Source organism: Neoarius graeffei, chromosome 6 (genome assembly GCF_027579695.1).
Source record: "Neoarius graeffei isolate fNeoGra1 chromosome 6, fNeoGra1.pri, whole genome shotgun sequence".
NCBI classification, from domain to species: domain Eukaryota; kingdom Metazoa; phylum Chordata; class Actinopteri; order Siluriformes; family Ariidae; genus Neoarius; species Neoarius graeffei.
This window is the reverse complement of record NC_083574.1, coordinates 61781552-61807028: the sequence shown is the minus strand read 5'-3', so window position 1 is coordinate 61807028 and position 25477 is coordinate 61781552. Positions and strand designations below refer to the sequence as shown.

Here is a 25477-nt window from a genome sequence, read left to right as displayed (position 1 = left end):
TGAAGAGGTGTGTGTGCTGATGGGAGTTTGCTATAATACTCTGTGTGTGTGTGTGTGTGTGTGTGTGTGTGTGTGTGTGTGGGTGTGTGTGTGTGTGTGTGTGTGTGTCACTGCACTCACCAGGTCCTGACTGTAGCTGCCCATGCCTGGCGTGATGTGGAAATACTTCCAGCCGATGAGCAGCAGGAGGAAAAGAGGCAACATGAACAGCTCAAAGTACCACACTGTCAATACAAAGACCTGAAAGAAGGAGAGAAGGAAAGGGAGGACAGATGAAGGGAGGCCATACAGAGGGTTAGACTGACGAATTGTGCAGTGGGCAGCAGGATAGAACATTCTCATGCCACCTCCTCAAAAATAAACAAATGTGTCATAAGCACTCTCAGCCTACAGAAATAACCCAAGCAGACTGCCATGCCACTTTATTGTCTCTCCTGAGCATTGCAATCTCCCAATCTCTGTCAGACTGTGTGTGTGTGTGTGTGTGTGTGTGTGTGTGTGTGTGTGTGTGTGTGTGTGTGTGTGCGCGCGCACACGTTCGCAGCACAGCAGCAATTTTAATATTTCAAAATTCCATTTGCATCGATTAACACCATGCTGGCGCTGCGTAATTCCTTAGCAGCAGAGGTGGCCAGATATTGGCTGACATACTGCTTTCTGACTTCAACACAGAAAGAAAAAAAAAAAGTGCTGCTAGCAATTTGCTTTTCTTACTCTGTGAAAAAGCCCATAAACCTGGTAGCAATAATACAGATTGTGCTGAATGAACAGTCCTTGATAATGGGAAAAGAGGAGGCACTTAACACGCTGCACCTCTCAGCCGAGCACTAATTGGACAGCCGTGCTTAAGCAAGTTCAGTGGTAGCCTAATGAGTGTGCCTGTGCAGCTATCACAGGATTTGTCAGTCAAGATATGAAGGAAGGTAAGAGTGAACTGAATCATTTACTTTGGATGTACAGAATGTTCAGCAAAGCATTGAAACGCATTTATGGTTATGCAGTTTAATCAAATGTGAGGCACAATTAACAATTAAATGAATGTTATTCTGGCGCGGCACGGTGGTGTAGTGGTTAGCACTGTCGACTCACAGCAAGAAGGTTCTGGATTTGAGCCCAGTAGTCGAGGGGGCCTTTCTGTGTGGAGTTTGCATGTTCTCCTTGTGTCTGCGTGGGTTTCCTCCGGGTGCTCCGGTTTCCCCCACAGTCCAAAGACATGCAGGTTAGGTTAACTGGTGACTCTAAATTGACCGTAGGTGTGAATGTGAGTGTGAATGGTTGTTTGTTTCTATGTGATGACCTGGCTACTTGTCCAGGGTGCACCCCGCCTCTTGCCCATAGTCAGCTGGAATAGGCTCCAGCTTGCCTGCAACCCTGTACAGGATAAGCGGTTACAGATAATGGATGTATGGATGCTATAGATAGTTTTCACATGACGTCACAGAGTCGGGGATTCCCTGGTGGCGGCCATCTTGCGGGTCAAGCTTACCGTACGGGTCACTGAGCACACATTGTAACGCGTGAGTACAAAGTCTTCAAAAGAACCCAAGCAGGCTATTTAAAGCTAGCAATGGTGCACACCTGTTGTATTCAAGGCTGTCGTAATAGGTCAGATGATGAAGTCAAGCGGAGCTTTTATGGAATTCCCACTGTACGGGAGCACGAAGGCAAGCAAACAAAGAAACTCAGCATACAAAGGAGAAATCTATGGCTTGTGAGAATCAACCGCAAAGATTATCAGCCTTCCAAACACAGCAAAGTCTGCTCCGATCATTTTATAAGTGGTAAGTTGTTTAAATAAACAATCAATTGTGTTTAAGTTTGTTTTTGGAAACCAAAACATCATGTGAACAATCTCTGGAGAATGCCTAACTGGAACCGCTGAGCGTATGTTTACATTGTAATGTACACTAATATCGCTCGTTTGTCACGTTTCTATTTGAAACTTGTCACTTCACTCACGCAAGGGTCATTTTTGAAAAACATTTTAGGTCTATTCTGTATGATTTGATTTGTGTTTGGGATGCAAACAGCACGCCTTTTGGCGGATGCCGCCTGAATCGCGCAGATCTGATTTTTTTTAGGGGGGGCGTTGGAGTGTCTGATTATAATTTCAAAGTAAATTCTGTATTAAAATTACTAAATAAGCAAATCCGTTACAGTCCATGAAACAGGAAGTATAAGGATGAGAAAAAAACAGTTTAAATCGGAAAGCTGCGCACATTTGTACAGCCCAAGCGGTGTGCAGGACTGCGCAAATGTGCGCAGCTTTGCGATTTAAACTGTTTTTTTCTCATCCTTATACTTCCTGTTTCATGGACTGTAACAGATTTGCTTATTTAGTAATTTTAATACAGAATTTACTTTGAAATTATAATCAGACACTCCAACGCCCCCCCTAAAAAAAAAATCGGATCTGCGCGATTCAGCCGTGAAAAAGGCGGCATCCGCCAAAAGGCACGCTGTGAATATATAAAGTTGTATATATCAGACAGCCTTTAAAGTTTGATGAAGTCAGTTTCAGGCTTTGGCAGTTTCAGGCTTTGGCAGCCCTGCATAGTCACTTGAAAATGCATCTTTGTCCACTTCGTAGGGGTCAATTCCCCCAATCAAGGCCAGTTTGGCTGCATACCGTTGTCGTGAGATGTCATCTAATGTATCTATATACTTCTGTTTGCTTGATTTTGCCGACATTGATCTTTATTTTAGAAAACTGACTATATAACTTCATAAATTCGTCCGAGATAACGTAGCCGGTCGTGGCGATGGTCCGTTTTGTTTGCCCCTCAAGATGGCGGCTGGGGGGCGTTCCCCGGAATGCCGTGACGTCAGTAAAAACTATCTATTCTATAAAACATTTACAATGTGGGGCAGCACAGTGCTGCAGTGCTTAGCACTGTCACCTCACAGAAGTTTTTGGGTTCGAACCTCATGGTTGACTAGGGTCTTTCTGTGTGGAGAGTTCATGTTCTCCTCATGCCTGTGTGGGTTTCCTCCGGGTGCTCCAGTTTCCTCCCACAGTCCAAAGACATGTGGATTAAGTCAGCTGGCTACTCTAAATGGCCCACAGGTGTGAATATGAGTGTGAATGGCGGTTTGTCTCTGTGTTAGCCCTGTGTTAGCTTGGTGACCCCGCCTCTTGCCTGAAGTGAGCTTCAGCTTCCCCTGACAGATAAGCGGTATAGATGATGGATGGATGGATTTACAGCACGTGTGAAAAATATACATGTGTTTTGAATTTAAATGCAACTTATCACTTTTCGCTGAATGAATGCATTATTCATGCTGCACCTGGAAGGATTCAGTCAAAGAACGTGAGCACTGACATCTAAACAGTGGTTCTGTAGTTCTGATCTGATTAATGATGAGCAGAAATCTCCCACAGATGTCTGATGCTGGGTGCGGCCATGCCATGAGCATGGGAACAGAACACAAGCTTGAGTCTCTTCTCGATTTTTTTTTTCATAATGCAACACAAACATCCTACTCATTTTTATTCACTCCAAATAACATCTATTTTCTCAACACACAATCTATGATGAACTTGTGTACATAGACATTTCAGTTACTTCTTTCATCCTCACTGCGAACATGACCTAACTTGACAGCATTTCTGAGAGGATTTTTAATCAATATTCCTAAATTTCCATACAACGTGTACAAACATAAAGCAATCAGATGCAAGCCAACAGCCAACAAAATGTTCAGTTTTAGTCGAAGGACAATCAGGATCTTCCAGTGCTACCAATTTCTGGTCGGCGTTAGCCAGTTTCATCAGCTGCTAACTTCTGCAATAATATCTGGTTAACCAACCAAATAATATTAAAATGGTATTCCATTAAACTCTGCTGAAAGCTTTGACATTTCTTTACTGCTGTGCAACAGATGATATGTTATAGATGCAATTTATCCAAAAACCTGAAAAATGATTGATGTGACCCAAATCATTATTTCTGCCTGTAGTGTCTTGGATGGCTGATACAATATCAATATTGTGATAAATTTTTAAATTCTAAATATAAAAAATGAAAACACATGCATTTATATAGACACCAAATAAAGCATCACCAAACAGTTTTTTTAATGCAACACTACTGTATTGTTAGCATTGCTTGAGCAAACTTATCATTATAAGATCAACTTTACTGTTTTTTTTAAGATACATCATGTATAAATGCCATGTAGAAATCATGATATGATGTTTTTCCATGATATACACTACCGTTCAAAAGTTTGGGGTCACTTTGAAATGTCCTTATTTTTGAAAGAAAAGCACTGTTCTTTTCAATGAAGATCACTTTAAACTAATCAGAAATCCACGCTATACATTGCTAATGTGCTAAATGACTATTCTAGCTGCAAATGTGTGGTTTTTGGTGCAATATCTCCATAGGTGTATAGAGGCCCATTTCCAGCAACTCTCACTCCAGTGTTCTAATGGTACAATGTGTTTGCTCATTGCCTCAGAAGGCTAATGGATGATTAGAAAACCCTTGTACAATCATGTTAGCACAGCTGAAAACAGTTGAGCTCTTTAGAGAAGCTATAAAACTGACCTTCCTTTGAGCAGATTGAGTTTCTGGAGCATCACATTTGTGGGGTCGATTAAATGTTCGAAATGGCCAGAAAAATGTCTTGACTATATTTTCTATTCATTTTACAACTTATGGTGGGAAATAAAAGTGTGACTTTTCATGGAAAACACAAAATTGTCTGGGTGACCCCAAACTTTCGAACGGTAGTGTATCACCCACACCTAGTGTCTTGCCTTAAGAGACAGGCACATCTGGTAAGTAATAGCAAATAGCTGAGTTTAGAACTATGCAAAAAAGCCACTCTGTCGCAGATAAGCTGCCCTATAATGTAATCATAAGGCGTCTGCCAAGCCCAGGGTCGACTTCAAAATAATTGTCGCACTGTGAAAATAAGCAAAATCTTTATATGAAGGATAACATGTGCAAAATAATCCCTTGTGCAAGACAGCAATTTGTATTTTGTGTGTGTGTGTGTGTGTGTGTGTGTGTGTGTGTGTGTGTGTGTGTGTGTGTGTGTGTGTGCAGAACTGACACTTGGCCCCCATGATTGATGATAAATGAATTCTAACTTTTAATCTGATTATTTGGTCAAAGGCAAGAGTCTATTTTAAGGCTGAGACTAAGAGTAATTAAAAAAATATATCAAAATGGTTAAAAAATTTCTTAACTTCTTAAATTTCTTTGCAGTTTCAATAACTTCACAAAGGTATTTTTAAAAAGAATTTCTTCACATTTTTAAGTGTAAATTTTTATTTATTTTGTGTAATTTTTTAAATGATTTTTGCCTGTTTTTGTGAGAGGTATTGTTATTTCTAGAGCTTGCTGTATTTTGCAGAGATATACAGAAAAATAGACTGGTATCTCAGGAGTATGCTTGGACATGGTTAGAAATGGTACGTTTGACTTTAAGTGAGACAGGATTAGGATAGACTGATGCTTCAGGCATTGAGTTTTAGCCCTGCTAACCAGTAGCATATTCCTGTCATATCAGCCACAGTCCAGATACTGCGTGTGCTCTGGAGCCAGACTTGCTCACATGACAATCAGGACAGGTTCATACACATACACACACAAAGCCACTGGGGATATGTGAACTGTGTCAAACATGTAGCACATTCTGCCTGCATGGCCTCCAACTCACTGTAATGGCCAAGATAAAATCATTAGCCAATCATGTGACAACACAGCAATGAAAAAAAAAAAACCCATGCAAATACAAATCAAGCAAGCGCTTCAGTTAACATTTATATCAAACATCAGAATGGGGAATACATGTGACATCTGTGACCTTGACCATGGCATGGTTGTTGGTGCGTGCCAGATGGGCTGGTTCAAGTATTTCAGAAACTGATCTTCTGGGACTGTCACACCCTACGGTCTCCAGAGTTTACACAGAATGGTGTGAAAAACAAAAAACATCCAGTGAACAGCAATTGGTGAAAGAGGTCTGACTGGTTGAGCAGACAGGATGTCTTCTTCTTCTTCTTCTTCATCCCATAGCCGGCAAGGGCCGTAGGAGCACCACTGATAACAGTTTAACAATCCATCACTGGTGTGTCTAGGGCATCCCTCTCCAAGACAGAAAGTCTACAGTAACTGAAATAAGCACTTTTTGCAAATGTGTTGAGCAGAAAAGCATCCCAGAATGTACAACACATTAAACCGTTAGGTGGATGGGCTACAACAGCAGAAGACCACATCTGGTTCCATTCCTGTCAGCCAAGAACAAGAATTTGAGTCTTCAGAAGGATAATAAGACAAATATTTGTGTGTGTGTGCGTGCGTGTGTGTGCACGCACAGAGGGAGAGCTTTGCCTGTCTGGTCTGATTGGGAGTAATCTGCATCATACTGTGTCACTGTGTCACAGGTAGCCTGCCATTGCTAGTGCCCTTCCAGAGAGAGAGAGAGAGAGAGAGAGAGAGAGAGACAGAGAGGGAGAGAGCAAAAGGAAGCAAGTCTTCAAAACTGACACTAGCCCAGCAGGAAAGCTGAACTCCTTCACCCTCATTGTTAAAGCTGCTACATTAACCACTAAAGTGGAATTGCCTGGTCTGTATCTTCCCATGAGAAGAGAGGGAGCCCATTCATTTCCATGCAGGGAGCCAGGATTCGGTATCTGTCACAGGTATTCATAATAGCACACTAATGCAAATTCTTGCTCAGCAGCACACACTTGGTGGACAAGATAAAAGCGCAGTGTCTTGTGCCTAAACACAGTGCCTAAATGAGAGGATAAACTAAACGTGGCAGAAAAATCTCCAGCTTGCCTCCCACCATGTGTGTATGCTCAAGCTTCAGCCCAAGAATACTGAAAGTACAGGACGTGGCTTTTTTTTTTTTTTTAAACGCTAATAAAAATGTCCCAGCAAGTGCCTGGGAAAGCCGTTCCAATTCAGTCGCTAGGGCATTTAGACAGGGTCCAACTTGTCAAATGGCCTCCAACTAATGAGCAGAGACAGTGGTCTACCTTCCCCCCATCTCCTGAAATATTCTACCACTCCCGCAGAACTAATTCTCCTTTAAGCAGTTTATGTATTATTAGCAGTGAGTGTCAGTGATTAAAGAAGGTAGATAAATTGCACCCTGTCAGCCTAAGGAGTAAATTAGTGCTTTCTTATACATTATAGAGATGTGTTGCAATGCTTTATTGATTAAATTTCACAATAAACCAACACTGGGTCTATGTGGCCAGCAATAATTATTAACCAATTATGAAGCGAGGAACAAACTAGAAGCCATAAGTCATAACTGGGTTATTTGTTTTGAAACCAAGCACGATTGAATAATGAATGAGAATTAATTTGAACAGGCGTTGCCATGTTGTGGCAACAAGAGCTGCCTTTAGTGAAAACCATTCATGTGAACAATGATGCATGAGATGTCTAAGGCAGGAAACACAGAAAGGTTTAATCAAAAAGAAGCAAAACAGCAGTGTAGGTTTGAGTAGACCTGACACCCTGAGAGTGTGTGCTTCAAGAAGAGTGGCCATAACAGAACCACTCCACCTGCAGGGTTAAGAACGGCACCGTTAATAAGATTCTGCCTAATGCATTTCTGTGGATCCTTGAGCTGATCCGTCTGGCTGGGTGTAATTCCTGCACCTAATAATAAAGCACTCAGTGATTAAAAAGTGTGAATAAAACAACTCCAGGAGCTGCAGCTAGAGCTGGCAGAGGACGTTGCCACCCACGCTGTCCCTGGAGGGGGAGAGGGAAAGCCATGGCAGAAATGAAAGGACAAAGATGCCTGCACTAAGAGTTTATACAATCCTACAAATTGATTAAATGGGAAGTAGAAGGTTTACAATCCACATTACTGACTCGTACACCAAACAGCAGTTTCCGGGAGGGGATTCTTTACCATCAGGGCTACATGTAAACATTTACAATAATGGGAGTACATTACAACTCCCTCTTACTTAAATGAAATTCCTCTGCATTTTCCTGACAGATGGGATAAATAATTAACCAAACGGATGATATGAGGAGAAGTTGAATAAACTGAAAATAAAATTCAACTGTTAGCATGGGGGAAAAAGGTAATTTACAAACTTAGCATTGCAGCCTGTTGTAGAAGTAGGACCAGATTAATAGAGGCAGGATTTGTGAAAATGCAGATTGATTGATGGCAAAATAATTATTAAAACAGTACCAAAAATTATTGATACATCAACCTTTTGTAAGCTCTCTTGGCTATTAAACTGACCAGTTGAACTATGATTGTGTATGTGTCATCTTTCTATATGTGCAAAACCATGATGGGGAAGTTTGAGTCTCTTAGATTTCTATTGTGTAGCTGCCAGCCAACACGCTGAGGGTCAGTGAGAGGGCTATGGAATGATGCCAAATTATAAGAACATATCAGAAGTTTAACAAGACTGACAACTTGCTACAGGCTGTGTGTGTGTGTGTGATAGAGGGATTTAAATGAAAAGTTAGCTTTTCCTAGGTGAGTCAGAGGGCAGTTGCAGTAATTTGCATTGCTTTCTCAATTAAAATATGAGGAAGATGATATTAATAGTGAATCAAATGCCACAGTGACTGCTGTGCTCACGCCTGGCTTTTTCAGCTGAGGATGCTGTGTGGTAATGTTGACTACAGCATTGTATGCAGTTGTTTATAGCTAGAATAAGAACGTGAACAATATGACGTTATATGTTGCATGTCTAGGTTTTCAGGTTTCTGTGTCGGCCAGGTAAAGTGGTTGAGAGACCATGTACCCACCTAATGAGGATGGAAATGGATCGAATGGATGGAAGAAAGAGAATAGAGAGAACTGAGGTATTCAATATATATTCAAGTAATAGGGGTGAGGATGGCTGCAAATATATAACACGAGTGTTTTGCTGGGAAATACGTCACTCGTATTTTTCATACGAACTACATCCGGGACATGGAGAACCAAAACCATGACATAAATCTCTATATGTCACTTGTGAGGAAATCAATGAATTGTTTTGATAAATTTGGGTACTTTGTTTGTGAATGTGTCTATATAATAAAAAGAAAATCACACGCTGGCTTGAAGATATGAAGTTTATCTTCTCGTGTTAAAAAAATCATATTTTTCAGATGAAATACATCACGGATCTGAGTGACATATTTTCCAATATTTCACTCGATGACGTCACTCGCAATGTTTTCCCACGGACTAGATGCGCGTTGTCAAAATGGTGAACCGGTCCATCCATCCATTTTATTCCACTTATCCAAAGTTGGGTTGCAGTGGCAGCAGGCTAAGCAGGGTATTCCAGGCATCCCTCTCCTCAGCAACACTTTCCAGTTGCTCATGGGGATCCCAAGGTGCTCCCCAGCCAGATGAAACATATAATGTTTCCAGCATGTTCTGGGTCTACCCCAAGGCCTCCTTCAAGTTGGACATGTCCAGAAAGCCTCCAAAGGAAGGCGCCCAGGAGGCATCCCAATCAGATGCCTGAACCACCTCAGCTGACTCCTTTTGACATGAAGGAGCAGCAGCTCTACTCCGAGATCCCTCCGGATGTCTGAGTTCCTCACCTTATCTCTAAGGGTGAGCTTAGTTACCCTACAGAGAAAGCTCATCTCAGCCGCTTGTATCTACAAGCTCATTCTTTCGGTCACTACCCAAAGCTCATTACCATAGGTGAGGGTTGGAACATAGACTGACTGGTAGATCGAAAGCTTTGCCTTCCAGCTTAGCTCCCGCTTCACCACAACGGTCTGGTACAATGCCTGCATTACTGCTGATACTGCCCCAATCTGCCTATCCATCTCACGCTCCATTTTACCATCACTCGTGAACAAGACCCCAAGATACTTGAACTCCTTCACTTGGGGCAGCAACTCACTCCCAACCCGGAGGGAGTACCCCACCATTTTCTGGCAGAGAACCATGGCCTCAGACTTGGAGATGCTGACTCTCATCCCAGCTGTTTCATTTTTGGCTGCACGTCCCAGTGCATGCTGAAGGTCATGATCGGAAGAAGCCAACAGAACCACATTATCTGCAAAGAGCAGAGATGCAATTCTGAGGTTCCCAAACTGGACACCCTCTTCACCCCAGTTGCGCCTTAAGATCCCATCCATGAATATCACAAAAAGGATCAGTGACAAGAGGCAGCCTTGGAGGAGTCCAACACCCACAGGAAATGTGTTTGACTCTTTGCTGAGAATATGGACAGAGCTCACACTTTATTTGTACAAGGACCAGATGCCTCGTAGCAATGACCCCAATACCCCGTACTCTCTCAGTGTGCCCCACAGGAGCCCCCAGGGGGCACATTCATAAGCCTTTTCCAATTCTACAAAACACACATAGACTGGCTGGTTATACTCCCATGCCCCCCCAACAACCCTGCCAGGATAAAGAGCTGGTCCACCATTCCATAACCAGAATGGAATCTGCATTGATCCTCCTGAATCTGAGGTTTGACAATCAGTCGGAGCCTCCTTTCCAGCACGCTAGAATAAACTTTTCCGAGGAGGCTGAGCAGTGTGATACCCCTATAATTGGAGCATGCTCTCTGGTCATTCTTTTTAAAAAGAGCAATCACCACCCTGGTCTGCCACTCCACAGGCACTGTACCTGACCTCTACGCAACACTGAAGAGGCGTGTCAGCCAAGACAGCTCAACAATGTCCAGAGCCTTCAGCATCTCAGGGTGAATCTCATCCACCCCGGCACCTTGCCACCGAGGAGCTTCTTGACGACCACAATGACCTCTGCCAGAGATATGGGTGAAGCTTCCCCCGAGTCCTCAAGAGTTTGGTTCCAGAACTATGCATATGCAACTATATCTAGTTGATACTGCTCCGCCTCCCACACCAGCTCCAGTTCCTTTCCTGCCAGAGAGTTGATGTTCCATGTCCCAAGAATTAGTCTGCGCTGCTGAGGATCAGCACGCCCAGGCACCCACCTTTGCCTGCCATCCAGCTCACAATGCACCCGACCCTGGTACCTGTCCTTGTGGGTGGTGAGCCCATATAGTGGCGGCTCCATGTAATTTCTTCGGGCTGTGCCAGGCCCAACCACCAGACACCCACCAGCGAGCTCCCCTCCCAGGTCTGGCTCTAGGAGGAGGCCCCAGTTTCCTGTTCCCTGGCGAGGTGCTGCAACTCCTTCTTTGCTGTTTCATATTGGTTTTTGGTTAATTGGTTCAAAATTAAGATATATATATGGGTGACATGGTGGTGTAGTGGTTAGCGCTGTCGCCTCACAGCAAGAAGGTCTAGGTTTGAACCCCATGGCTGACGAGGGCCTTTCTGTGAGGAGTTTGCATGTTGTCCCCGTGTCTGCGTGGGTTTCCTCCGGGTGCTCCAGTTTCCCCCACAGTCCAAAGACATGCAGGTTAGGTTAACTGGTGACTCTAAATTGACCGTAGGTGTGAGTGTGAATGGTTGTCTGTGTCTATGTGTCAGCCCTGTGATGACCTGGCGACTTGTCCAGGGTGTACCCCGCCTTTCACCCATAGTCAGCTGGGATAGGCTCCAGCTTGCCTGCAACCCTGTAGAACAGGATAAAGTGGCTAGAGATAATGAGATGAGATGAGACATATGGACGTGACTGTTATGGTGATATTGGGCTTTCAATTATTTCTTTGAACCATTCTTTTTCTGCAGCAGAATGACTGTACAACATACATCTTTGATAGAAAAAAACAAGAATCTGATACACAAGTTTTCATTTATTTTTGGTTTTCTGAAATCAACACAGGGTCAAAATTATATATAGATGGTCAAAAATATACATACACCAACATAAATTATTAATTTAGTGGTGCTGAAAGTTCCAAAATGTCTTTTAACTTGCCAAGACCTCTTAACTTTCTGGTACTGATCATAATTGATTATAGCTGGTAGCTTCTCTGTGCCAACAAAAAAACATTTGACAGCACTCATTGGATTAACCAACACAGTCCAATGGGAAAGTCCAAGGACCTCAATGCAGATCTGAGAAAGAGGATCATAAATTTACACAACCTCAGAAATGTCTTTTGGAACAATTTCTAAACAACTGCAGATTCTAAGATTATCAGTTCAAGCAATTGTACATAAGAATAAGTTATTGGGCACTGTAGCCACTTTGCCAAGCCACTTTGCTGGAAGAAGAACCAAAATGCCACCCTCAGTTGAGGGGAAATTGGTTCGGATGGTCAAGAATGACCCAGGAACCACAGGCTTGCCATGAACTGGAAGATGTTGGAATGTAGCCCCTGCTACAAAATTGACACCTTCAAGTTCAACTAAAGTTTGCAGCTGACCACATGGACAAAGAAAAAGCCTTCTGGAGGAAGGCTTATCCCAGCTGACTACAGGCGAAAGGCGGGGTACACCCTGGACAAGTCGCCAGGTCATCACAGGGCTGACACATAGACACAGACAACCATTCACACTCACATTCACACCTACGGTCAATTTAGAGTCACCAGTTAACCTAACCTGCATGTCTTTGGACTGTGGGGGAAACCCACGCGGACACAGGGAGAACATGCAAACTCCGCACAGAAAGGCCCTCGCTGGCCACGGGGCTCGAACCCAGACTTTCTTGCTGTGAGGCGACACCACCGTGCAGCCCTGATTGTCGCACTTGTTTCTTATTTTTGCAGCAAAATCCAGCAGCAGTCATGGTTTTTTTAATCTGGAAAGTGGTCTTTTACATAACATGCTGTTTTTTGTGCTGTAAAACAAATGTTTGGAAATTTGAAATGTTTTTGGACTGACATGAAAATGTAAAAGTTAAAAATCTATAACAAAGTTTGCGCTAAAAAACAATAGGGTAACTATTTTTATACAGACTTTTGCACAGTACTGTATATAGAGGATATTACATCGTGGCGTGAAGATACGAAGTTTATCTTCGAGTGGTGAACATATTTTTCAGTACGAGCAGGTAAGCTTCATATCTTCGCACCGCTGCGTAATATTCTTTTTTGTTATATAGACACATCCAGAAAAAAATGCAAGTTAATCAAAAGAATTTTAATTTGGAAACAGTTTTGACAACACGCATCAAGTCAGCGGGAAAACACTGGGAGTGACATCATTGGAAAATATGTCACTCAGGTCCGGGATGCATTTCATATGAAAAATGCGAGTTTTTCAACAGAACATAAACTTCATCTCTTCAAGCCAAGGTGTAAGTTTGTTTTTATTATATAGCCATATTCACAAACAAAAACCATGCAAGTTAATCAAAACCATTCATCGATATCCTCATGAGTGAGGATATTGAAAAATATGTTACTCAATGTCCCAGATGTCATTCGTATGAAAAATATGAGTGGCATACTTCCCAGTAAAAACACTCCTCTCTCTCTCTCTCTCTCTCTCTCTCTCGCTCGCTCTCTCTGTGTATATATACTTATGGATCTTATTTGGAATTAAGGAGGTTGAAAAAGATTAATCCATAATGTACTAGAACTTGTATACACAAGCCACATAGTTCCTAATGTATGCCACTGAAACTGAAAAGCCCCTGCAGTGACCAGTGAGGTATTCTGATGTATGCTTGTATGATACACAGGCAGAGAGGGAGACAAAGGCAAAGATGAGGGGAAGAGGCCATCTAGGAATGGTGCAGCATGGCTGTCAGTGGCTGCCATACTGACCCTGCCTCCACCGCGCTGGCCACCAGTGTTTAATCCGTGTCGGGAGCATTAACACTCAGCCACCTCCTGGGTGACAGATCCGCCATGCAAGCCTTCTTCCCCTGAGGCCACTGGGGCCCGAGTGTCAGTTCTGTTCACACACACACACACACACACACACACACACACACACACACACCACAACCAGTGGGGCCAAGCAGAGGCCAGAAACAGCCATAGGCACTGATGCCTGGAGAGAACTGTTCTCTCTATCCTGTGAGGCACAGAGTATCTTAACACTGGTCATAACACACACACACACACACTAAAATTAAACACTGAGCACATTGCATAAGGGCTCGCAAAATGAACACAAGTGAAGCAACACATCTAATCTCTGTTGCCAAGTAATTAAAAAAAAGAAAATTATTAAATTATTATTAAATAATATAGAATATATTCTTACATGTGTTATATATAAACGCTTTATATTGTATTGTTTATATTGTAATTCTATACTCAATGTTAAGGGTATTTACAAAAAATTTAAAAAATTCTACCGAAGAATATTGGAGTGAATGGAATCAAATATACAGGACTGTTTGGATGCTGTTTTCACTAGTGTGAGAACATGATTGGCCAATGGTAGACCTGTCAGCATGCGTGATGAGAGCTGGGTCTGTGAGGTCAGCACAAAGCTGCGATGATGCCGAACATACATGTCTCAATAACGCGCTCAATAACTGTCAGAGCAGCAGCCGTCATACCAAGCTGAGCGTCTGCTGCACTCTGCCTCGTTAATTATTAACCTATTAGAGGATGAGTTCAAGAAAACCCAGCACGTATGCAGTGTATATAAACGCCATCAAGGGTCCTTCTGCCTGTCATATCCACAACATAAAAACTCTCTGACTCAATGACAGGTCCCTGAAGCGCCCAAAGCCTTTTGCCAAGAGGAACACACACACACACACACACACACACACACACACACACACACACACACACACACACACACACACACACCTCAATCCAACTGTCAAGGCTGAACCACTTGGCAAACTTTCAAACTTGAAAAGCAAAGACGAATATCATACAGATAAAGGATTTGCTCATACAGCTCTGCCTTTAAAAGGCCACACACTTCGTAGTTACTAGTGAATTAAACAGCGTGATGGTGGTTATAGTGTTAATTGAATCGATTATGACAGTCCAAATAAGTCAATTTAAGGCTCAAACTGAAGCTGCACTGTGACTCTGACCCTCTTTGGTTCTCATCCTGTCAGCTCAGAGAAACAGAGAGCGAAACAGACAGAGAGAAAACCCTCCATCATGGCTGCCAACTGTGTTTACAGCTGCACGACATCAAACATTCATCAGATGCCATCTTTACAGTCTGTGATGTGAAGCAATCAGCATTTCACAGCCTGTCAAATGATGTCTAAACCGCTTGCTACCTGGCAGTGTCGAAAAGAACCCTCTCTCTCTCTCTCTCTCTCTCTCACACACACACAAACAGGTTTTCCTTTCCGGTCACGACTACTGACAGCCAAAGCAAACTAACGTGTTAAAATATTCATATCACTTAAATACTTAAAGCACACTAATGACAGTAAAGCATGCACCTCCTTCTTCCACCCTTCTTTTGACCGCATCATACATGCTAAGGAATTTTCAGGTCAGGAGGAAGTGCAATTTGTCTGTATAACGCACAACTCATTTAGCCTGTAAAACAAATTTTCATTCTACGTGGATAAAGACAGGAAGATTTTCTCCTGTTCATTGCCAGAAAAGCCTTCACACGTTCCTCTTGCGATAATGGAACAATACATGCTATGTATTTATTTGGTAGTACTATAACGCCATCTGCAGGCCGAAGTGGGCAATGCAGAAAGGAACTCTGGCTGACCCCGACAGTCCCCAGTGCTCTCTCTCTCTCTCTCTCTCTCTCTCTCTCTCTCTCTTTCGTCTGAGAAAAAGCCACATCTAACATCTAAAAAAAGTGGCATTTTATAAATTTTTTATCTCTCTCTCTCACACACACACACACACACACACCAGTGTGTTCTTCAAGGAGCAATTTCTAGACTCATTACCAGAAGATAAACAAGTGATAAATTATCTCATCTCATCTCATCTCATTATCTCTAGCCGCTTTATCCTTTACAGGGTCGCAGGCAAGCTGGAGCCTATCCCAGCTGACTACGGGCGAAAGGCGGGGTACACCCTGGACAAGTCACCAGGTCATCACAGGGCTGACACACAGACACAGACAACCATTCACACTCACATTCACACCTACGGTCAATTTAGAGTCACCAGTTAACCTAACCTGCATGTCTTTGGACTGTGGGGGAAACCGGAGCACCCGGAGGAAACCCACGCGGACACGGGGAGAACATGCAAACTCCACACAGAAAGGCCCTCGCCGGCCACGGGGCTCGAACCCGGACCTTCTTGCTGTGAGGCGACAGCACTAACCACTACACCACCGTGCCGCCGTGATAAATTATATTCCTAGTTTTTCAGTTTGCAGGGCTGCAGACACCTTCTAAGCGTTCACCAGATGTTTTTCCTCATACACAGACAAAGGACTTTCAGGATTATCTAATGAGCTGGTTCCTATTTTTACCTAGAATGCCATGGTTTAATATGGAGAAGAACTTCAAAAGGTCCACATCCACTTCCACTGAGAATTATGCACCATTACTACACACAATAAACTCCACGCTGAAGTACACACTCGAAGCAAAGTCTGTCAGAGCTTCCCATGACCTGCTGCCCAAAGGCTTCGCCTTCAGTCGCAATCGGCACTGTATTCATAGCATCGACGTATAAAGCAGTTTTTATAAGAGGCTTCTGAGTGAAAACATTGCAATCTCCACTGAAAACACACCACATATACAAAATATCAACGCTAGTGTTACTACGTGTGCTTAGTCTGCATGATCACATAGAAGTGCACTTTATGAAGCATATGCATTGAAATATCTGTGCGTGGATAACAAAAAAAGGAGACAAGCTGGGAGAGGGACTGGGTATAAGCTCTATCCTGTGAGGAGGTCAGCATCACCCTCTTGGGGATTTCCAGCAGCTGGGCAAATTTGTGTTCCAGGAACAGACGTGGCTGCCAGAGCCTATAGCACCGGACAGACAAACCACACTGTGGTGAATGCATTATAAGAGTAAAATGGTGACAGCGTAAGAACTGTGAAATCCAGCTGCTCTATAAATAATGCATTGTAATGTATATTATAGCCAGGTTCATGTGTGATATAGCCTGGAACACAGATTTCAGAGGAAAGATGCTCAGTTTGGTCTAATTATGCACATCAGAAAAGCAGGCAGAGTCCATCTGGCCAGATGTGGCTCAGGAGCTTAGTTACTTCCATCCTTAAGACTTACAGATGAGTGATGAATTAAGTACAAAAACCACAATGTGTCAATGCTGATCCACCACAAGCTGCAGAATTGTACTGGCAAGATGAAACAGCATTCTTACAAAAGATGATGGTGAAGAGCACTTTCTTACACATCAGTCCAAATTTCTGTGTTAAGTAGGCTGGCGACTGAAAAGGGGATAAGCATACGATTTACATCACTTTCAAACTATTCGGTGAGCTGTCGACATCCGGAAAGAGACCAATCCTATCTGGATCTGTTTCTTCATAGGAATATTCAACATCAGAAAAATATTGTTTCGATATGCAGTGACCTCTCCTGCAAAGTGGACCCAAGCAGTGGCGGCTCCAGAGATTTTTTCCTTAGGGTGGCAAAGGAGGGGCATAGGTTCCAGGAGGGGGGCATAGGTTGTCGATGCAGCAGTTTATGCAAATCGTAGAAATCATTTTTACTTACGCTCAAGAAAGACTCACAATCAAGTCATCTTGTCAAATATGTATTCAGCTATTGTACCATCAAGGAAAACGGATTCAACCATCTAAACCATCTTTTCTGAAAGTATATTCCCAAGCAATGAATGGAACTATTCTGCCCTAGCGATGTATCAAAAAATAGACAGATAGCGAACGGTTTAGATTGTGGATCTTTAATGAAGACTTCAAACTTATACAGATGTGTTCATCCTCGATTTACGTAAAACTAAAAGAAACAAATTAAGTATATCACTAAACTGAATAGCACACAGGCGAAAACGCGAGCTAGGCTGACCTTCTAGTAATGCTAACACACAACACACAAGTTGTTTACTTTCTAAAGCCTATCACTTTACAAAACTATTAGCTTTCATTTCGTTGCCTCGCATACACAGAAAGTAAAACATAACTTAGAGGTATAGCTACTACCGCAACCTAGCGAGACAGCACTCCATACATCCAACCAATGACATTGCTTCATCAGAAGTTGAGCATTCAGAAGAATCATAACAGAAGAACGTCTCTCTCTGGGTGAAACCATTTCAAAATTCCGGGGGTGGGGTGGGGTGTGAAATAACATAAATAACGGTAGGTAGAGATGAGATGAGGGCTTAGTATCTCTGTAGATAGATAATTGAATTTCAAAAATGTGTTTTAATAAATAATTCTTTTTAAAATGGGGGGAACGGCACGGTGGTGTAGTGGTTAGCGCTGTCGCCTCACAGCAAGAAGGTCCGGGTTCGAGCCCCGTGGCCGGCGAGGGCCTTTCTGTGTGGAGTTTGCATGTTCTCCCCATGTCCACGTGGGTTTCCTCCGGGTGCTCCGGTTTCCCCCACAGTCCAAAGACATGCAGGTTAGGTTAACTGGTGACTCTAAATTGACCGTAGGTGTGAATGTGAATGGTTGTCTGTGTCTATGTGTCGGCCCTGTGATGACCTGGCGACTTGTCCAGGGTGTACCCCGCCTTTCGCCCGTAGTCAGCTGGGATAGGCTCCAGCTTGCCTGCGACCCTGTAGAACAGGATAAAGCGGCTAGAGATAATGAGATGAGATGAGATGAGATGAGATGAAATAGGGGGGCAACTATGGTGGCAAGACATATTTTTACAGTGGCAACTGCCACCTTTTGCCACCCCTTAAAACCGCGCCTGGACCCAAGGCATTACAGGCAAAGAGAGATCAGTCTTTCCACGTGTGTCAGTGACTATTGTTTTATCAGTATGTAATAACAGCCTTTGGTTATGGGTCTACACTCATTGGTCACTTTATTAGGTCCTTGTCCTTTGTACTGCACACCTGCTCATTGATCCGATTATCCAGTCTACTATAAAATGATGCGGATATAGGTGGAGGAGAGGTCAGAGGAGAATGGCCAACATGAGGGAGTCCTGCCCAGTATAAGTATGGTGTTCCTAATAAACTGGCTAGTAAGTGTATATACCTATATATTTTTCTTTCGAACATCCTTTCTCCATCTTTCTCTTCCCAGGTGTCCAGGCCCACCACCCTTTAACACTTTACCTCCAGGGAGCGTTGTTCATTCCAGCAGCACAGAGGAGATTGCAGATTGAAGTCCCAGCTCCTAGAAAGCCTTGAGTCTAAAAATACCTGCCCAACTAGCGTGGCGCAGCACACTCCGTAGGCTTCTGGAACACGGCAAGGACAAGCTCTGGGACTGTGCAGCATGCCACAAAGGTAGAGCTGCACTATGTTGTGTGCGAACCGTAAATGAAGTCCCTCTAAATACTTCTCATCTCATCTCATTATCTCTAGCCACTTTATCCTGTCCTACAGGGTCGCAGGCAAGCTGGAGCCTATCCCAGCTGACTACGGGCGAAAGGCGGGGTACACCCTGGACAAGTCGCCAGGTCATCACAGGGCTGACACATAGACACAGACAACCATTCACACTCACATTCACACCTACGCTCAATTTAGAGTCACCAGTTAACCTAACCTGCATGTCTTTGGACTGTGGGGAAAACCGGAGCACCCGGAGGAAACCCACGCGGACACGGGGAGAACATGCAAACTCCGCACAGAAAGGCCCTCGCCGGCCACGGGGCTCGAACCCGGACTTTCTTGCTGTGAGGCGACAGCGCTAACCACTACACCGCCGTGCCGCCCCCTCTAAATACTTGCACTAGCAAAATTACAAAAGTGAAATTATTTTATTTTAAACTTCGAACAGCTGTCTTACACTTCCCATTGCAAAGAAATTCTGCAAGCAAAACTTTGCTTAGTTCACAATTAAAAGGCCATTTGACTCACAGTGCAACCAACTCAACAGCAGGCTTTTCCCAGGCTTCATCAGCAGACTTGTGGGAGGATCACATTTACTTGCCATGAACTGCTTTAAACAAAACTCCTTCAGTTCATATCTTTCTTTTTTTAATCAGCCTCTACAAACTTTTTTCTGTTTAATTCAGTCACTGTCCTGCTTCCAACAACTCACTGTGCTGATGAAACATAAAGACCAAGCAGTCTAGAAAGTTTGCCTTTCCAAGGTGATGCCAACAGACTTACCGTACCCTGTGTCCGAAATCACTCACTGCTCACTATCTAGCGGACTATATAGTGAGTTCGCCGTTTTGTATCGCTGTCCGAATGTCTCATCTCATCTCATTATCTCTAGCCGCTTTATCCTGTTCTACAGGGTCGCAGGCAAGCTGGAGCCTATCCCAGCTGACTACGGGCGAAAGGCGGGGTACACCCTGGACAAGTCGCCAGGTCATCACAGGGCTGACACATAGACACAGACAACCATTCACACCCACATTCACACCTACGGTCAATTTAGAGTCACCAGTTAACCTAACCTGCATGTCTTTGGACTGTGGGGGAAACCGGAGCACCCGGAGGAAACCCACGCGGACACGGGGAGAACATGCAAACTCTGCACAGAAAGGCCCTCGCCGGCCACGGGGCTTGAACCCGGACCTTCTTGCTGTGAGGCGACAGCGCTAACCACTACACCACCGTGCCGCCCTGTCCGAATGTATAGTGAGAATTATTACACCCTATATAAATAGTGCACTCAAAGCATCCCACAATGCATCGTGAAAAGTAGTGTACACTACAACCGATGGTCACTACCCAAGCAATATATACCATCATGCATTGCGGTCGTGCTGAAAGAAAAAAAAAAGCAAATGGACGGAGGAAGAAACACATTATAAACAGACGTTCAAGTATAATTAAAAATAGTCAGAGAATAGAAAAAAAGCTAAAATAGAATAAGAGAGATAAAATACAAGAATAAAAGTTACAGTGCAGAACGAGGAATTAATCAAAAGCCTCAAATGTGATTTAATAAAAGGCAGCAGGAAAGAAGAAAGGATTCAGCCTTAATTTAAAAGAACTGAAAGACATAGCAGTACTTTGTATTTATTAATGTGGGAAATACGCTGAGTATAATATGGATTTATTACAAAAGTACATGCATGTATTTATTATTTTGAAAACCCACCAGCCGACTGAGCGGACACGTTTTAATTGTGCGACAGTAATGAAGTAAATAACGGCGTGGCAGAGTAGTGTCCAAAATTGTTTTATTTCATTTTACCAATGAGCTCACTATATAGTCCTCTATATAGTAATTCCCTAGATAGCATAGAAAGTAGTGAATAGTGAATGAGTGAGTGATTTCGGACGCAGGGTTAGTTTTTTTCATGTAAAATACTTACACTTTCCATTAAGAAACACCTAAAACTGCTATGAAGGTATAATGGCTTTTTCAGAGAATATATATATGAATTTTCATGATACACTATGACAGCAAGCAGAAATATCTGGAAGTCATATTGAAAAAACTATCTCGTATTTCCTGCTATAAGATTATCATAAACCAAGCATGCCTATTAAATCTATTTCTAGACATTTTTATTCATTTCATGGTTGAACTAGTCTTGTTCCTTTGGCAGAACATTTTACTAATTTTGAACATTTATTTCTAGGAAGAAACAAAATTATCTGCCAGTAGAATAAGAAACGTTGATGCCTGTGTAAAAGCACCGAAAACAAAGTCAATAATATCTGATTTATAATAGTCTCATAAAAAGAAATATTATAAATATGGGCCACTTTTTCCATGAAATAAAAACATGTATTTGATTCCCTTCTAGTGGGTTTAAAGATGGCATGCAATATTGTTATCATATCGCTTGTCCTCCATGTATTACTCCACTCTCCCCAATGGAGAATGAACATGCAATATTGTTACAATATTGCACGTTGTCAAGACAACATGACGTCACACATTGGAGCTGATGTGACGATCCAATGACAAAATTTTTCTGTTGCACATGCGCACCATCATTTCTTTGTCGGACGGGAAAGAGGGAAGACGAGGCTAATCCAGTGCTAGGTTTAAGCACTAAATAAATAAACTGAAAACTGAAACTAAAGACACGCTGAACACCTAAAAAGCTACCAAAACTTCATTATATATTCTTCATGCATATTTACAAGAGAAAAACAAACCAACGGACATCGAAAAACTGGAAAAGAGACACGTCGGAGATGTAAAACTTCCGCGCTAGCGAGTGACTGTGACAGTTTGTAAACCAACATGGTCACGAGGTTTGCTTCATTAAAAGTGGAAGATTTTGAGAGAATTTTGGCCGCCAGTTCATTCCGTTGTGTGGAGTTGTCGATGTTGATTTTAAAAGTAGCTAAGTAAGCTACATAGAGAAAATAATAATACTATTCGGCTTGACTGCGCTAGCATTGGCCTTCGCTAACACTACACCGGCTGGAAGGTAACTGGACTGCCACGCTAACATCGCCGAGTCATGGGTAAGCTAGCGTCGGCCTTTGAAAATGCTGATATGAAGAGAGTGTGTATAATAATAATATAGGCTGGCTTTTTTTCATGGTCTATCAGATATATTCCATTCAGCTAGCATGATACTGAACGAGTCGAAGACTCTGATAGACCACTCAAAGCCAGCCAATATTATTTAAATATTACATACATTTTCCCGTGTTTAAGATATTTTCAGGGCGGCACGGTGGTGTAGTGGTTAGCGCTGTCGCCTCACAGCAAGAGGGTCCGGGTTCGATCCCCGTGGCCGGCGAGGGCCTTTCTGTGTGGAGTTTGCTTGTTCTCCCCGTGTCCACGTGGGTTTCCTCCGGGTGCTCCGGTTTCCCCCACAGTCCAAAGACATGCAGGTTAGGTTAACTGGTGACTCTAAATTGAGCGTAGGTGTGAATGTGAGTGTGAATGGTAGTCTGTGTCTATGTGTCAGCCCTGTGATGACCTGGCGACTTGTCCAGGGTGTACCCCGCCTTTCGCCCGTAGTCAGCTGGGATAGGCTCCAGCTTGCCTGCGACCCTGTAGAACAGGATAAAGCGGCTAGAGATAATGAGATGAAGATATTTTCACATTTTTGCACCGATCTCTGAAGCCTAATGCACTATCACAGAATGGTATCTTGGAATGCAGGCTGGATAAGATGGTATGGCAGGTTTCATATTTGTGTGGGTTTTTTTTGTTTGTTTTGTTTTTAACTGTTGATGAGCAAGTTAGCTATATTACAAGTTTCCAGCAAATTGGAGTGCTTGGTACACAAAGTAGATTAACAAATGTTTTTTTATGTACAAAATGTTGTGAATACAGACTTAATTTTGTATTCCTAATTTACTTGAGAAAATTAAATTACATTTATGTAGCTGCAAATCCAGCCGAGGCTAAAACACTAAATCATGGCTAAATTGCAAACTGCACCAGAATGGTGACTTTTTCACTGCCAGTCGTTTGCTCTCACTTTATATATGCCATTTGTGCAAGGAGAGATTAACAGCAAACATCTATTCTGACTGCAGATTTAGAGTGAGAAGATAAAATGTTCTTAATCATAGATAAGTGATAATTTTTTTTTCTGTAAAGGCTCTATGGAGGCGTGCTATAGACATCAGTTGGAGAACTTACCAGGAAGGCAATGATGCTCCTCTGAGTGCTCTCCCACTGGAAGCAGCTCTTAATGTACTGCAGCGTATACAGAATGGCCATGCTGATTCTCCTCACGCGGTAAATGTTGCGTGCTAACAGCTAATGGGCGACAAATCAGTAGTTAGTAAAATGCTTGGTATGAAATAATGTTCACAGTAAGTGCAGTGCATAGAGGCTTTTACAAAGGACACTTTGAGGATGATAAATATTAATCCATCAAGTCCACTTGATGGGAAGCCATGTCAGAACATACTGTTGCTGCACTGCAAAGGATGAAGATCGAGTGGTGGTCAGGATACCAACCTTTTTATTGAATTTTGGGTTGTCCTCAAGCTTTGTTTCTTTGGGTTGGAAGGTTCGAATGGCAGCTCTGACCTTTGACAGGAAGCGTTCAAGACACTGTTAGGTTCAAGCCATTACAAGCAGTACGAAATGAGTTGGTGAAGTTAAAGACAGTGGCATGTTACATTGAACTTCATCTCTTTCTGCTTAGTCACAGTTCCAACCTGTATGTGTACTTGATAAAGAGTGTCCAAAACACTGTCCTGGGTCAGTGCCATCTCTAACCCCTCCCCCCCCACACACACACACAAAAAAAAGAAACCAGTAGCATCCTTACCGGGTTGTACAAAACATTCATCTCCAGTGTAATGCTTCCTTTCGACATGTCTTCCAAATTCTCCTTTTTCAAAAGACGGGTTATTTGTTGCCCGTTAGAAACCTACAAGATTAATCATGTGTGTTAATATGTGTTAATATGTGTGTTAATAATAATAATGAACTTGTGTTTTTAGGCATGCGCTCACTTTCCAGAACAGTATTCCTCAACAATGAATTTGAAGATTTGTTATAAGTAGTTTTTTAGTTCCAATCTAAAATATAAAACCCAAGCTCCACGTACAAGAGGAAGGTAAAAATATAATGTGAATTTTCTTTTTTCTGAACTTACAGTAAGCAAAGGAATAGCAACTTTCCCCAGAAAGTCTGGGACTTTGTCTCCATCTTCACCAAAAACAGTCAGAATTAGGATCTCATGAATGTCCTTAACTGGCCTGCACAAAGGCAAAAAATTCAAATTGCTTCACATTAGATGCTAATCTTCATGGCTAATTTAGAATTATGAGCATTTGAAAAGATCTTTGAATTATAACTCTTTTGTACAAACTTCCTTAAAGCATATGCACAGAGATCACTTTTGTTTGTAAATGCGTTGAGACCTCAAGAATGGCACAGGAATAGTTTTAAGCGTTAACAATAAATCTAATATAGTAATTTTTACCATTAAAGTGATTCATATAGGTAGCGGTCTGAGTGAATGACCTTGACGTCCGTAACGTCACAGCAGGGAGTCTATCGGTCTCATCGTCATTTCCGCTATACTAAAACACAGAGCTGACTGCAACTCCGATCCTCCATTTTGAGCTAATTTATCGTCGTGCCACGTAGATGTGTTGCTGCACCCGCCAGCAACATGACAGAAAGTGGATTTACGTTGCATTCATGGCCCAAGAATGTTCAAACTGCAAAGATTTGGAGGCGTTTTGCGAGAAGTTCATGGGCACATTGGGCGCCTACGAAGTGGTCTCTCCTCTGCTCTGCACATTTCACTGAAGACTCGTACAAGACCTCTGATCTGTTGAGGAGCGTTGGCTATAAGCCCATATTGAAAGAGGGTAGAGTATCAACAATTAAAGGAAAAGAAAACTACAAGAAAAGGAAAGTAATTATTTTATTTATTTATTTTTTAAAAAAGGAAAGTTCAGTTGCACCAGTCCTCCCGGAGTGAGCCGAGGGTTGTTGCTAAAACCCAGGATGGAACGGGACAGGACATATCGCTCGGGCAGTGACCTCCCCATGGTTGTTGCTAAAACCGGTCACGTCCTGTTACGTCCCAGGTTTTAGTAATTGCCTGAGCTGAGCAGTAATGGCGGAGTACTTAGTATGGAGAAAATGGAGAATGAGTGGAGCAGCCGTCTGATTTCTAAACTGGCTATTGCTGCCATCTCACCCTTATGTGGAAGAAGCGAATGAACAGAGAACTGAACGAACAACT

The 25477-nt window shown here is 42.7% G+C and overlaps 1 protein-coding gene across 9 annotated transcripts in view; it reads right to left on the bottom strand.

Annotated features, from left to right (window-relative positions):
- The window catches only part of mctp2a (multiple C2 domains, transmembrane 2a), a 90058-nt gene that overhangs the window by 22705 nt on the left and 41876 nt on the right, over nt 1–25477 (bottom strand). For 3 of the 9 annotated variants that reach the window (XM_060923972.1, XM_060923971.1, XM_060923978.1), the window contains 5 exons: nt 24374–24476; nt 24044–24145; nt 23728–23799; nt 23404–23523; nt 121–240 (listed from right to left, as the gene is read on the bottom strand). In XM_060923972.1, coding sequence (XP_060779955.1) covers nt 121–240; nt 23404–23523; nt 23728–23799; nt 24044–24145; nt 24374–24476 — 517 coding nt within the window. The other 6 variants (XM_060923975.1, XR_009654896.1, XM_060923973.1 and 3 more) reach the window with 6 other exon arrangements.